The sequence below is a fragment of the Scomber scombrus genome, chromosome 20 (genome assembly GCF_963691925.1).
Source record: "Scomber scombrus chromosome 20, fScoSco1.1, whole genome shotgun sequence".
Classification (NCBI taxonomy): Eukaryota; Metazoa; Chordata; class Actinopteri; order Scombriformes; family Scombridae; genus Scomber; species Scomber scombrus.
In genome coordinates this window covers 5,192,839-5,208,489 of record NC_084989.1, presented here as the reverse complement: position 1 = coordinate 5,208,489, position 15,651 = coordinate 5,192,839, and the positions used below count along the sequence as shown (strand labels likewise).

The following is a 15,651-nucleotide window of genomic DNA, read 5'->3' as shown; positions in this document are numbered from 1 at the left end:
TATGTGTGTGGTTGTTTGGATGTCTCCGTTCCGCATTTCCGCTTTTTGACATTTCCCAACGGTTTACTAAATTAAGGTGAGGGGGCGGATTTAAGATTTAAGAGACAGATGTTAAAGAGAACGGTCAAAATTGGAGCAGTAGCAGGCCAAAATATCCTGATGTAATAAAGAGAGGGGACGTTGATGTTCATGTTTTGTGCCTCAACCTAAGCCAGAGAGATTTATATTTTTACTACTGTCCGGAAACAACATTTAGTTGTTGTAACATAGGGAAGGAAAGTGTCCAGATATACTGTTTTTCTATTTAAATTAATACATAAAATGTGGATTTTTTCTATTTAAAAACATTTTTGACAGATAACCATGTGTTTTGTGTTTAGACTCATGGCAACATTTATAAAATCCTGGCTACTGGCATTTGTCAAACTTCAAAAACACTTTATCCTACATTTCCCATAATGCAACACATCCCATAGGATCTTTTCCCTGGAAAACAGCCACGTATTTAAAACTGTTTGTAATCCAAGCTCCAAGGATAAACTGAGCTTCATGTGTAGAAATAAGTAGAATACCCCTTCAACACCTGTTTTAAATTGTGACTGTCTAATAATTGCATAAATAGTTACAGAAATATGTTCAATGTATTAATTAATCTTATAAGTTAAGACCAGAATCACAGTGTCGTCAACAAAGCATATCTTTAATCTCATAAACATCAGGTTCTTCAGGTACACAAACAGTCACGAGCACAAACACTTTCAGTCTTTTTTTTCTGTTTTTAGTTCTTTCTTTTTTTTGGACACGGTCAACATAATAAGTGAAACAAACACATCAGATTTTTCACTCACCGACTTGTGCTGACAGTCATGTATGTGTCTTATCTAACTGAGGAGAGAAGAGTCTGACCCTTAATTCTGTCACTTCCTGGTTTGTGTTGAGGCTTGAAAATAAAGGACAGCTCACTGATGAACTCTCAAACATGGCATTCCAACAGTAGCTTGACTGTATTTTAACCAATCAGTGCGACGTATAGTATACGCATCAGTGCTTTGCCCTTCATTCACAGTCCTGCGTTTTGTGTCAGACACGTAAGGACAGCTCTGCATGGCTTTTGTTGCCAGTTTCGGCAATGATATATTCATCTCTTGTTTCCCCCCTTCCACTGTGACAGAACAAAGCAGCTGATTCACTAGTTACTCTATGTAAATATATATATTTTTCTCCATATATCTATATATTCTATCTATATAATAAGTCTATATAGCATATATATACACTTTTGGTAGGGTTTTTAAAACATTCAGGTACATTCACTTGACCCTGTGATTTTTTTTTTTTTCTTCATATGAAAGATGAACACAGACAAATGTTAACAGAGCTACTTGCCATGTAAGTAACGGCCTCTCAAGCAAGAATCAAGACATTAAGCATCCCCCGAAATCAGAAGAAGCAAACATAACAAATGTCTCAGTGCTGGCTCTTTACGGACCAACCACAAGCATAAATATACTAAAAGACCTCTTTATTAATCTAGAGTATAAAATAGCATATTTTTCTGGACTTGACAACAGTTTATATTAACTCTAATCATAGAGTGTGGGTGCACACAATTCCACAGGTGCGTACACGAGCTGGCAACAACGTATTTACTAACTCAACAAACAGTATTCTGCCAGTGGTTAAAAAGCTTAAATGCAGAACTCACTTCTACAATCACTAGTGTGAATAGACCCTTGGCATGTCACAGAATACACATATAGGCATTAATCAACAAGTCAAGAAGATAGAACTTGGCCTGCAGAGGGGCCGTACTGATGATAAGCCACATTACGCATGAACACCGCTTCTTTTTTTTTTCTTCTCAGAAGGCCACAAAGATGTCACATGGGTGCTGGTTAGGAAAGTGTTCCTTCGTGGGTTCAAGAGTGACAGAGGACCCTAATACTGCCCTTAATCAGACATTTTTGATTTTTCCATTACAATACCAATATTAGATAAAAGGATTGTACAGATACTCATGTCTTTTAACCTGTAATAATCCAAGGCCAATAGATTCAATTGTCTGCCAGTGTGACAGTTGACAGTGTGCCCTTTGTTATGAGATATACACTTCTCATTTCACCCAAATAAAAAAAAAAACCCCAACACATTCCCACAGTGGTCTCTAGCCATGCGGATAGTCTCACCCCAATACCGTGGCGGTGAATACAGTTGTGTTCGGGGTGCTCAGAGCATTTAAAAATTACATTTGAAAAAAACTAAACAATAATTGGTCTTTCAGTAAAAACAAGTCTTTCTGGATCTCGTCACACATTTTTAAAAAAAAATCTAAGTTGTGAGATTCCATAGCATTGCAAAAATCTTTGAAACAATATCTCAAAATCTAAACTAACTGCATGGCTAGATACCACTAGAATTCAGTGGGAATAGAATGGTTTTTTTTGTGTGTGATTTGGATGGACTGATCCTTTAACAGTTCAGGATATAAATTACCCTTTAATAACATTTAAATAAGCAGTAGAAAAAAATAATAATCTAATTTCCAACAGGATATTAAATACATACCTCCAAACAAAATGAACTCCAAAAAAAAACAAAACAGTGCAATCAAAGTAACAACATGAAAAAAATTGTTTATAAAATTGGATTCTCTGACTCTATAGAGAATATCCCTTATGAATTTTAACACGAAGATCAATTTTCACCATTGGCTTGATTTTCTTTTTTCTTTTTCTTGGACCAATTTCAACTGGTGAAAGATGAAACTAGTGTTAAATACATAAGAGAAACTCTACATCCCTGTGCTGCTGATTGTAAAGACTGAGTATGTGAAGTATGAGGATGAGCCACAGTGAAGGGCTCCATGCCCATGCAAGGGCTAGGCTGGCTAGTGTGGACTTGGAGCAGGAGTGTCTAGATCCCCGTCTGCTTCACCCTCTTCCTGGCCAGAGTAGGAGCTAAAGGCAGCCCATAGCAAGCCAGGCTGCTCACAGTGATGGTGACTCCTCCAGTGCTCCATAACCTTCTCTTTAGTGTCCAACACCTCTCTGCAGAGCACACAGTTAAAGGCTGAACCTGCTGCGAGGACCCCGAGGCCCACGCTGCTCTCTGGTGATGAGAAGGTTCCACTGTCCTCCCCTTCCCTTCCTCTGTGGTGGGACATGATGTGCCTCTTGAGCTTAGAGAAAGAGAAGAACTCCTCGTCGCAGCTGCCACACTTCACCAGGTTGCGCTTCTCGTTGAGCTGCCTCCAGTAGTGGGCGGCGTGCTTTACCAGCTCGTTCTCGGCTTCGCGACCCCCCCGAGGTTGCTGGCCTTCGCGGAGTCGAACCTGGACCTCCTCCCCGTGCACGTAAAGCAAGTGCATCTTCATGTCAGCAAAGGTGGGAGTGATTGCCTGGCAGCGGCCGCATTTGATCTGCAGTTCCACGGGGTCTTCACGATCCTGCTCGTCAGACGTCTCTGGGGAGTTGGCCCTGGTGGAGAAAATAATTTATGAATTTATTTAAATAATTTATCATTTTGTTGACTGTTTGGACAAAGTTGCCTGTGACAAGGTAAGGGACGGTTAAGTAGGCACATGTGTTTATGAGTTATCTCAATCAATAATAATCTTACCCCTCAACAGACATGTCATCCTCATGATGGCTTATGGACGGCTCCACGGTCAGCACCACCTTGTGTACCTCTCTCAGGTGACTGAAGTACACCCCCACATATCCAAAAGACTTCTCGCAGAACTCGCAGCTCAGAGACCGACGTGGGCGTACGTCGGAGTGGTGAAGCTTCATATGTGTGCTCAGGCTGCCTGAGTGAGCGTACGCTTTGCGGCAGACTGGGCAGACGTATGGCTGACTGTTGGTGTGACTGTTCATGTGGCTCTGGAGGTGATGCTTGAACTGGAAACAGCGGCTGCAGGTCGGGCAACGGTGGAGTGGTCGACTCCCTATAAACACTCTGGGATGGGAGGCACCTCTCAAGTGGAGGGTTACCGGGGCTGGTTGGGGAGGACAGTCCAGGGTCTTGGTTGTGGTGGGGGTGGAGAGGTGATGACCGAGAACAAGCTCCTGTTCTTGGCCATCTGGGGTAATGCCGGGCAAGCTAACCAGCTGGGGAACTGTCTCCATAACCAGCATGGGCTTGGGTCGAATGCTGCGGTACTTTTTTGAAATATCAACTTCCTTCGGTTTCGAGCCTGGAGCAACTGCAGGCGGTTTCTCAGGGACCCTTCTACAGAAGAAAGACAAGGACCTTTTCTTTCGGGCCTCAAATGCCAAGATGTCCTCCATTGTTTTTCGCTTCCTCCCTCTTTTCTTGCCAGGTGGTTTCTGGAGAGGTCCCAACACAGGCATGAGTGTGGTCTTGGCCGGGCGCTGTAGAGTGGAGTTTGGCACCTGGTTATGACCCAAAGCCTCAGTTGTCTCCAGGGTCTTGGATGTAGGATCTAAGGGGCTGGTGAGTCCTGTCTGGCTTGAGAAACCTTTCTTTTCTGGGGACAAACTGAGCTTGGCAGCTGGGATGAGGGTGCTCTTCATTTTAGAGTAGGGCAGAATGGGCAGTTTACCCTTAGGTGGGGATGGGATAATCTGGACTGCTTTGCTGAAGATGGCAGGGGACAGGACAGTGATGCTGCTTGATGGTTGGGCTGCAGTGGGCTTGGATTGGCACAGCCTCACTGTAGTCTTACTTTGCTCCTGGGTTTTGCCTGGGGAGGTTTTGACAGCAGCAGGGGGGTACTGGAGATTCTTAATAAGGCCAGTTGTAGCAGGTCGTTCAGAGCCATCTGGCGCTCGCTCCAACTGAGAGCCTGGATACAGGACAGCGTTGTCCGGTAGCAGAGCGGTTACAGAGATGTCAGAGGAAGCCGGGTCAATGAGAATTACCTGATCTGAAGGTTCCTCTTTGGGCACTAGGGCTTCTTTTGTGTTCTTGGACTCCTGTTGATTTTTCTTCATCACTGATGATGCCTTGCTCACCTTTGTTTGTGTTGTCGAAGCAACCTTGGAGGGAGTTTTCACCCTGGTAGCTAGTGGTGGTGATCTGACTTTATCTGTGGTCCCCTTGCTTCTGACTGGCTGGTATCTGGGAATGGGTAACTTTAGGTTCTTTTGGATTGACTGGGTTTGTTGTGGTTGTTGCTGTGGTGTCTGAGAGGATACAGAAGGGGGCAGCGCCACCAGAGAGAAAGTGCCATCCTGACCTGCTATTTGCATCAGTGCATAGTTTTGGGTGGGTACAATGATGGACTTGGGGCTGGAGGCGGTGGTTGCCTCAGGGAGGGCAGAGGGAGGCTGGCAGGACAGGACCGCAGGGGAGGGGGAGGGCACCACGGCTGGGGCCTTTGGGGCAATGCTCCGGAACTGAAGGCTCTTCATCTGAAGGGCTCAGATTGACTCACTGGCTACCAACTGAAACACAAACACACAAAAAAAAAAAGAGTTGTATTAGTTACTTCGAAACTAGATTACCTTTCCAGCCTTAAATTACCCGTAAAATTGTAACCCTTAAACCCCAATTTTCCACATGAACAATAACTGCCAACATTGCAACATTCTATGATTGTAATCTTAAATCTGTTTGATCTAACATACTTAACAGGAATAATTGAGATGGCTACATGACTTCCTGGTCTCCTCTGAAAGTTGCCAAGATCATTAATATAAATATGACCTCACTGCACAAGGCGTTTATTTGACGGTGTCATTAGTGTGCAACCCAAGCAGGAGAGAGTTAAATATACACTGTCAAAAATACAGGCATCTGCACTAGTGTGACAAGCTGTCCTATTACCCATGTCTCTCTGGTGACACACAGCAGACTCTCTCCCCCAGGCTAAGGACACACTGTCCCCTTTGATTTGGGCTCAGCATGTAGTCGTGGTTCATGCTGGGGCTCCGCGGGGGGCTCCTTGTACCCCCCCCTCACTTCCTGGAAGGATCAGCCAGCCAACCGTGAAAGCTGCCCAACGGCAGGATCTTTACCAGATGAAGAGGGGCTCCCCTCTCATCTCCCTCTCCACTGACCAGCACTTCAACCTGGCCCAAGGCAATGAGGATGCCCCTGAAAAAAAGCCATGGATTTACTTTATCATCCCCCTGTTCACAAATAACATTTCATGGTTATCCACAGGGATGAGGCTTTTCCACACTGTGTCCCACCATTCTGGCTGTGTTGATACAAAATACAGCTGAACTCTATGAGAAAGCTATAACCTCAGAGTGAGGTTTTAAACAAGTCTTTATTATCTCAATCTACTGTACAGTTTCCATCCATCAATCAAAAGCCACAGGTATGGCTTTAAAAACAAAGGCAAAATTCCCTCCATTTATATCAATACTGTATCTTTATATCACAAGGAGGGAGAGATTACAGGGGAATGCTTCAAAGGGCCTAATTGTAAACAGACTCTGAGGTTTGAATTTCACATTATGACCTGATTTCAATAGCGGCATTAGATACAGGCATTGTTCCAATGCCATTCTATAATACTAATCAGCATGAAGTACAACAATCTGGAGGTGTCACAAAAGGCAAATATTCAACAACATAATTTCTCAGTATGAAAAAAAAATACTGGTTTTCAAAGGAGTCGTGGAAAGAAGCTTTATACATTCAAAAGGAGAAGAAAGAAACTGCAAAGGGCATATTGTTTAACAGCTGGAAGTGTTTCTGTGCGGAGAGATTATTTATACAGTACCCCTACCGCATTACGACTCTATAAAACTGGAGATATTCCTTCTCTGTGTGGATAGTTGATTCCAGTTTGAGTGTGACTTTGGCTGAACATCGAGTGGAATAAAACCGTGGGATGCATGTTCCTCCGGGCATTTTATGTGGCTATAGACAGTGAGAGAATGTGGTACGGGCAACACTTGACGATTCATTCCACCATGTGAAAGTTTACAGTTGGACATGAGGGGGAAAAAACAAGGTGTGTATCGACAGCTGGAGAAGTCGGCAGTAGGCCTATAACCTTTTTGTCACAGATGATTCAGCAGCGACGTCACCTGACACCAAGTCACTCCGCACAATAACAAGTTTAGCTTTACTATATCCGTTTGTTTCATTCCAAATGGAAAAGTAAGGGCAGTAAAAGAGCAGTGTGGTCAGTGTAGGAGGATGTTACATTTAGGCTTCGCCTGAAATCTTAACAATCTCCACGAATTTGATATGGAACAATAATATGAATCACCTAATTTGAAGGTATTCATCACTCATCAAACCTGTCTGAACATTTTTCTCATTAATATGCCAATTTGTCCATTCATTTAAAACCATAAACATTAACCTTGTGGTGGCACTAGATAATGATCACTGACGTCAGTAAGATTCGTCATCTAGGAACCATGAACGCCTGTACAAAATTTTCTGCCAATCCAAATAATAGATGTTGAGATGTTGGGATATTTCACTAGACAATTGACGTACTGGTGGTGCTACATGAAATGTCAGGGAATCAACCCAAGTGGAAACCTCCAGGGTTCAAAATTGGAGCAGATGCAGACGTGCCAAAAAAGAAGGCCTCAAATGACCACTTGAGGCTGGCTCCAAAAGCGAGTCAATACCCATAGACCACCATGTTAAAATGCCCGACTCTGCAGCAGAAATAAACATGTTTACAACCTGGTTCCCTATTCACAGAGTATTGGCCTAGCTGTCACTATTTCAGTCTGTTTTCAGTTTGTGAAAGTTAATTGTAACATTTTCGTCACCTAAAAAAAAGTCTTGTTCATGAGGTCACTTCTGGCTCCAAAAATCCAAAATGATGACAGTCTCTCAAAACCAAAAGTGGTGCTACAGTAGGTAAGAAGTCAGTGGATCACCTTAGTCAGTGGCCAATGAATATCTGTATGAAATTTCAGGGCAGTCAATACAATGTTGTCTGAGATAAAAGTGTTGAACTGACCAACAACTGACAACGCCATCCGTAGACCATTAGAGTGTGGCTAAAATACACAATAAAATGGATTGTTAAAATCTTACAATTTAATTGGTTGATAGCTGTGGTATAATGAGTGTATACGGCAGCTGTGAGGGTTCATGTCCTTTCACATTTCAGAAACACATCAACATTATGTGAATTTTTACACAAAATTCTGTTTTTACAATCTGGGCAGCTTTCAGTGTGGGGGGCCACACCTTCAGCCAGTTGGAATAGGAGGTCATCAATAATGCCAATTTTACAAATAGCTTCCAAAACAGCTTGCTTGAGGACAGAGGGGAATCTGGGCTGTAAGGAAAGATGGATTTAGAGAAATCCAAACAACTTTTGGTAAATAAGATGTTTAAAACAGACTCAGTACTTATAAAAATGAGTCAAAAAAGACTGTAATACCAGATCTTTCAGATAGACTCTGAGTTCTACAACAGGAAGTGGTTGCATCAGCATACTGCTGAGTGTCAGTGGTGATGAAACTGCCTCAGGCCACATCTGGTTATTCACTATACAGAATGGGCAATGACAAAGTGTACTTTGCTGGTGTAGGTCGACGAATATTAATATTTGATAAAGCGCTGTAAGCTACCAAATACACACTTCACATCACTCAGTTTTTCTATCCTACCTCCATTCTGTCTTTCCATTATTCCCCTCTATGCAAGTCCTTTCCTTTCATTCTTCCCTTCTCTCAGTTTGTACCTACATCTGCTTAATGAGCATGTTAACAGCTCCCTACCACCTACAGTCCACATCAAGGCAGAAAAAAGGGGAAGAAGAGAGAGGAAGAGAGAATGACGGAGCAGGGGGTTATTCACTTGTTAATGTACCAGTGACGGTCAACTTGCCCTGCCATCATTCTCTATTCTCCTGTGGTGGTTCTTGTGGCATTCAGCCACAGAGAGACAAGGAGGAAAGAAACTAAATCAGAAATACTCTGGGTCATGTTACAGTGCTCTCATTCTACAAGGGAAATATATATAATAATATATAATATGTGCTTTCTAGTATTACAACAGTGTAAATAATGGTGCAGAGAAATCAGATGTATACATGTGTTAAAAGCAAAAATAGCATAACTGAATTGGAATATACAGTATAAATGCAATATTATTGCAGTGTAACTATGAATAAGTATGAATATATGCCAGAGTATTGCACAGTTAAATTGCAGCACACGTTTATTGCACTGTTAAGTCAGTATTGCACAGTTGAAAATATGAAGGATAAATTATGGGGTCATGAAGCTGCTGACAGGGGTGAAATATGTCCAAAGGGCCAGTCTACTGACTCAGAGCATTTGACACACTGAGGGAGGAGTTGAAAAGTTTGATGGCCACAGGCAGGAATGACTTCCTGTGTTGCTCTGTGGTGCTTGTCAGTGGAATGAGTCTTGCACTGAATGCACTCCTGTGCTTGACTAGCACGTCATGGAGTGGAGGGAATCTATTCCCTCACACTCACCATCCTTTTAATGTCTTTTGGTAAACTCCAGGCATGCTGTCATATGCCTTTTACTCAGGCTCTGAGGCTCTGTTAGAGTGGCCGTTGGGCTCTTGGTCACCTCCCTGACAAAGAACCTTCTTGCCCTGTTAATGAGTTTGGCTGGATGGCCAACTCTAGCAGGTCCTGGGGGTTCCACACTTTTCCATTTCACAATTATGGAAATCACAGTGCTACTAGGGGCATTCACAGCTTTAGAAATGGTTTTACACCATTGCCCTGATCTCTATCTGAACACAATTTGATTGCAGTGGATTATGAAGAAGTACTTTGAAGTTCTTGTCTTGGCCTTTCGTTTGAGGCGCAAAGAAGTGTACTAATAAACAGAATTTGCCACAGGTGGAGTAGTGTTGGGAAATATGGACAATATCAAAAGATTTTGACGGAATACCTCGATATCGATATTGCAAAAATACTGTAGGGATGACGATTTGTGAATATAATGACTTAGTGGGTAAAGGCAAATAATAAAAAATGCTAAATAGAAAAGCCTGTAAAGTTCATAAAATGACATCACTATACTGTAATACAGCCTTTAAAATCAGTAAAAGATAACACTCATATCAAGATGTTAAGATATCCAACATCTAAGACAATATCTAGACTCATCACAATATCGATATAATAGGTGGACTAAATCAAATTTGAGAGATGTCTCAAAAATAAGTGACAGTGCTATAGCAAATGGTTTGAATATTTATGTAAATGTCATTGTCTACAACACAAAGTGTGGAAAAAGAGAAATGTTTCAAAAACCTTCCAAAAGGCACTGTACAACCTACACAACATTGTTCTACAGAAGCTTCAGCCAGGTGGTGTTTCAGTTCAGTGTTTAGATGAATGTCTTACTTTAACCTTACAGTGATCTAACCGGCCTTGTCTTGATTCTGAGGGGGATGACACATTAAGGCTAGGAGAGAAAAGCACATGGAGGTCACAGATGCTACTCAATCTGCCGCTGGATTTGAAACGCCAGCCACTCTAATCTGACTGTGGTCAGAGGTCAGGGCTAGGTTGACCCGGAAAAAACCTGGTTTCTGAAGAGAATGCGAGAGACGGAGAGAGAGAGAGAAAAGAAAAAAAAAAAGGTGGGGGTGATCCACAGAGACAGATTATCAGGTAAAGCCAGAGGGTGAGAGGTGAGGATCCGATGTTTATGCTGGAAACAGGTCAGGGTTGAGCAGGAGGGCAGAGTGTATGAAGTGAACTGCACAAAAAAACTTCAGCTCACACCCTGAAACAGACCTGGGTCACATGTAGAGGTGGTCCTACCAAACCTGATCCAGTCCAACCAACACAACCAGTCTATTGTCAGCCACTAATATAATTTTGCGAGAGGTGAAAGCGCCGCTCAGTGAAATGTCAAAACATGGAGTGCGCTGTGTTTAGGTAGCATCCCTCATGCATTCTCTGATTCCGCTTTGTCTCGATTTTGGCCAACTACTGTTGAAATCGCAGTCCAGCATTTTTGCTCCCCAGTCGGTGCAGACTCGGTGGCCTCGGTCCAACAACAAGTCAAAAAAGTTTTACTATTTTAAAAACACATTCTCATGTGAATATGTCGGCCTCTGGACAGTGTTTGTTTGACAGCAGACAATAGAAAAAGGAGGTTTTCTTTTTCTCTTGTGGTGAGTTTTTGAAAAAAATCAAATGTGAAGTGTTGTGAGGAAAGCAGAGCAGAGAGCGGAGTAGTGTGAGGTTTGTTATCTCTCGTGTAGGTGAGAGCAATGCTCATCTGGGACTCAAAGATAGAGGCTGGAGATGGAGGGGGTCTGGAATGAAGTGTGTATGTGTGTGTGTGTTCATGGGAGGGAGGGCTAAAAACCCAGTAGAGGCCAAGCTCCCCCAGGTTTTAGCCCAGATGAAAGGCCAAGATCTGGGCTAGATAAGAGGGTAGCTCATGGGGGGTCGGGGCCAGCCGGCTGTGAGAAGCCATGTCCAGCGGCCATCTTTAACTAACCTCCTCCCTCTCTCTCTCTTTCTGTCCCTCTTTCTCTCTTACACACAAACACACACAAACCGCATGTGGAATGTGAGAGAGAGGTAGTAAAGAATGAAAAAAAAGGCAACATAAAAACATAATAAAAGAGCACTCAATGGATCCTGCTGTCCGAGAGGAAATCAGATCATTCCATTTTTTTTCCACCTGAGTGAACTTAAGTGTTATCTGTGCTCGATTGCTTCTTCCTGCATGCATGCTAACTGCTCATCTTTGCTCTGTAGGGGAAAACACTCTCCAGCCTAAGGTGTACATGTGTGTATGTGCATGTAATTGTGTGTACGTGTGTGTGTGTGTGCAGGGGGGCTAGGATCTCTGTGTCTGGAGCAAGGGCAGTCATGGGGAAAATGAAATCAGTGTTTGCAGAGGTCCTAGCTTCATCCCACAGCTCGTGCTGAATGGAAGGGCAAAGGAGTGGGAGAGCAGGCACACACGCACGCACACGCACGTGCACGCATGCACAATGACTGGCGATTTGGTAGCGTCCAGCTGCTCCTTTTGCCTTTTCATCAGATAACAAACAGTGAAAGGTGTTGCAAAGGAGAGCATTACAGCACCATATGGTATGCATGGCATGCGCACAAACACACACACACACTCACGCAACCGTATGTCATCCACTGTCACCTGAGAAAATCAATGCAAGGCAGAAATCCATTCCAATTAGGACCCCGCCGTTCTGCCCTGCATGTGGATGTAGATTAATCGATAGAGAAATCCCACTGCTAACCCGCCATTCTTCACAAAGAATACCTGAGACTCTGCTTGTTTTGCTCTCATGGACTTAAATCTTAGAAATGAGGAAATAAATTAACACATTAATTTCCATCTAACCTGTTTTTCCAGGTATATATTTAAAGGTAAGGAGGAAAGCATTACCTCAGTGGTTGAAGGATTTCAGTGGTCACTGCCGAGAGGCTTGGCCCTCAATAAAAAGCAAAAAAAAACAGGTGCTGCCTTTTGAAGGCAGGATGCTGTAAACCCCTAACAACCAACGACCTCTGACCCGATGTCCAGCAAGGCCATGTGTCATCCCCTGGAAGTTGTAACATCTTCAATCATCCGTGCTCGCAGATGAACCAAATGAGCATATGAACGCGAGCTACACACACACACACACGCAAACAGATGACATTGCTGCCGGCTCAGTGCTGAGTGGCGTCGACGTGGAGTGGAGGTGACAGCAGTGTGTCCGAGCGCGCGTTATGTGTGTAGAGGTGTGTGTTCAAGGTCTCAAGTGTTAATGCGCTCCTTCTCCTCAGGCAGTCGGCACTGTGTTAGCTGTCCAGACTTTGCTCAACATTAAACCTTTACCTGACCTTTCCCTCTGCCGTGACATTTGGACCCTTCTGAATAGGTCAAACAGCACTAAAGAGTGCGGTGGAAAAATGGAGGGGAGCTAGAGGGGAGAAAGAATAAAAGAGGAGAGGGACGAGATCTGTGAGAAGTCGGTGCAGGGAGATGACAGCGAGAGTGTTTGGGAACGTCAAAAAAAAACAGCAATGACTCGAAGTTTCAAAATTTCTCGATTTCGCGTGACTGAACCTGCCTGCAGATAGAAGAATCCAAGGAGACGGAATTTTAGTCATGATTTTGCCATCCTAGAGCAAATTTTGTCATTTGGTGGGTACAATTTTTGGTTGTTAACAGCAGCAGGCCTTCATTCAGTACGACAACATGTGAGGATGGGCAATGTAAAATGCCACTTTGCTGAATTCAAGTCTGTGAAAAAGTACTGGTGGTGTTAGATATTTTGTTTCATAAATGTGCAGAGTCACTGAGGTTAGGGGGTTGCTGCGAGTTCAGTTTGCTAACTGACCGTCAGATACAAGGCAGGAAATGACGACACGCTTGGAAGATTGCTAGAAAAGTAGATAAGACATAAGAAAAAGGGTTGGGGTTACTCAAACAGGAGGACACCATTGGATGCAGGATATAGGATAAAACCGGAAACAGGGTTGTTGCAGGGTTCTAATGCACAAGTAAGTAATAAACATGCCTAGCTGTCTCAGAAAGCTCTTTGAGTCTGCCTGTGCCACACCATGCCTACTGTCCACTGTGATTTACCCTGAGGACAAATCTATCAAACCAGAAAGCCACTCGGGTGTACGATGTAAAACGAGGTAACCCCTGTTCAACCCTTGCTTGCATGGAATTCCCAGAGATGGAACAAATAGAATAGCTGATTTCCTAAAGTAGACTTGAACCAATTGGTCACCCACTGAGAAATAGATACACTAACTATCAAGATTATGTTCCCAAACCAGCAACACTAAGAATACAGACAAGACCGTCAGCTGATCACACATACCCAAGCCCCATGCAGCTGGTCTTCAGTGTTTGAAATTTTGAGTCATGTGCTAGGTCTGTGGAAAAGGTTTTTTATTGGCATGTACAAGAAAGCATAGACCAAATAAAGGCATCCAATGACCCTAAAGGCCTCAGCAGGCTTCAAACAAAGTGCTTGTCACTAGGTATTGACTTTTCTCTCCTGATACAGAATCTGATACCTCATCTCAAGGTACCTGGTCCTGCAAACACAGATTCAAGATCCGATACCAGTCCTTTATTTTTTTTTACAAAACACAAAATCTATACCACATTGTGTGGATCTCATTGGGATCATTTAACATGAGGCAAGGGATTGCTGTGGCAGTAAAAACAGAGTTGGCAGCCTACCTTAACGAATGAATAGATTTGTTCATTCTTCTTGTCACATCATCAAACACAACATCACAAACCTTTTTTTCCCAATGTCAGAATGAGGTGGTTAGAGGTAGGGTCCTTTTGACAATTTTTGCAACGTTCCGAAACAGATCATCCAACAATCGCGCCTACTTTAATCTGAAATTGGTCAGGTGTGAACGTAGACAGGATTTAAACATGTCTTACAAGCACTTTTTCACTCTTCACCCAACTGCTGTCCCTTTTCCACAACTGCCTGCCAATTTGGGATTGTCCAGCCCACCCTTTGCTGTGGCCATTGTGATCTTTTATGAGCACTACAGCTGCCATCTGACCGCTATGTTAAAAGCATACTGAGCCCTAAAGTGTCATAGTTGGGAATCAACAGATGTATGATAGAATGTAATAGAAGACATGGCTGCATTAGGTAGTGAGACCACAACACACCAGGAGGTATACTGTACATTTCTATCTACCTTAATCTCCTGTCCTCTTCATTTGTCCTTCATTCATTAATCTGGTCCTCCACCCTTACCGAAAGACGTGCAGTACATGACGTAACGCACTAGTACACATACAACTTTTAAAATAAACACTCAAACACTCCCAAGGATGAAGACTGTAAAGAATTTCTGTTCATGTTATCTCTGTCGAGGAAAAGTGATGCCACAGACAACCTCGACTGGGACGCTAAGATAACACCTGCACTCCCAGTCCCACCTTAATGATCACTCAACGCAATGGGAGAACTTTAATGGGGACCCTGGAAGGAAGGAAGGAAGGAAGCTGCCAGCTTGCTAATTTTAGGCACTCTGCATCTCAGATGAAACGCTGGAAAAGGCAGAGAGGAGGCGTGGAGAGACAGGAAAGTTCTCTGTCTCTCACTTTCTCGACTTTCTGCATCACGTCTTCTTAACTATCATTACCCCCTGCATCCGCTATGAGAGAGAGTCTCATAGCCCTTTGATTCTCTGAATCATTTCTCCCTCTCTTCCTGTTCCCAGCCCTCCTGCTCCCTCTTCCTCTTCCTGGCTTTCTCTGTCTCTTTCTGCCCTTTTTTCAGTCTCTCTCTTTCATTCTGCCCTCCCTCCCCTTCTGTCGGTACCTGAGTAAATAAACAGTGTTGTGTGGGATGCTAATTAGAGCAGGTTCAGGGACGTGACGGGGCCCAGAGACAGATAAACAGCAAGGTGGGGAGGAGAAGAGATGAGATGGAGGGGTGAGGGGGCGGGGGGGTGGTGGTGGAGGTAACCCACCCCAAGGGCAACACAACACAGACACAAACACGTCAGGCTTTTGCGGTGAAGGACAGACAAGAGTGGTTTTGGCTTTCAACCCAACATTGGGTGGCTGTGAAGCGAAGGGGCGGTAGCAAGGTAGAGGACTTTGAAGGGTGCTGCGATGGAGTGAAGGGCACTAGTAAGGAAGGGGGGCATGCGGTAGGAGCTTCAGCCGTGATGAAGAGGGAGAGGGAACGTATTGAAAAACTTCCTTAATGACGGCTGCTCCTAGAGACACGGTGCGAGAT

At 43.6% G+C, this 15,651-nt stretch overlaps 1 protein-coding gene across 4 annotated transcripts in view; it reads right to left on the bottom strand.

The window, feature by feature from the left end:
• Positions 1-679: 679 nt before the first annotated feature.
• The window catches only part of znf438 (zinc finger protein 438), a 49,241-nt gene continuing 34,269 nt past the window's right edge, over positions 680-15,651 (bottom strand). For 3 of the 4 annotated variants that reach the window (XM_062441131.1, XM_062441133.1, XM_062441134.1), the window contains exons 3-4: positions 3,619-5,408; positions 680-3,476 (exon numbers count right to left, since the gene is read on the bottom strand). In XM_062441131.1, the coding sequence (XP_062297115.1) occupies positions 2,888-3,476; positions 3,619-5,375 (2,346 nt within the window). In that variant the 5' untranslated portion in view covers positions 5,376-5,408 and the 3' untranslated portion in view covers positions 680-2,887. Of the gene's footprint in view, positions 3,477-3,618; positions 5,409-5,790; positions 6,061-15,651 lie in introns of all 4 variants that reach the window. The other variant, XM_062441132.1, reaches the window with a different exon arrangement.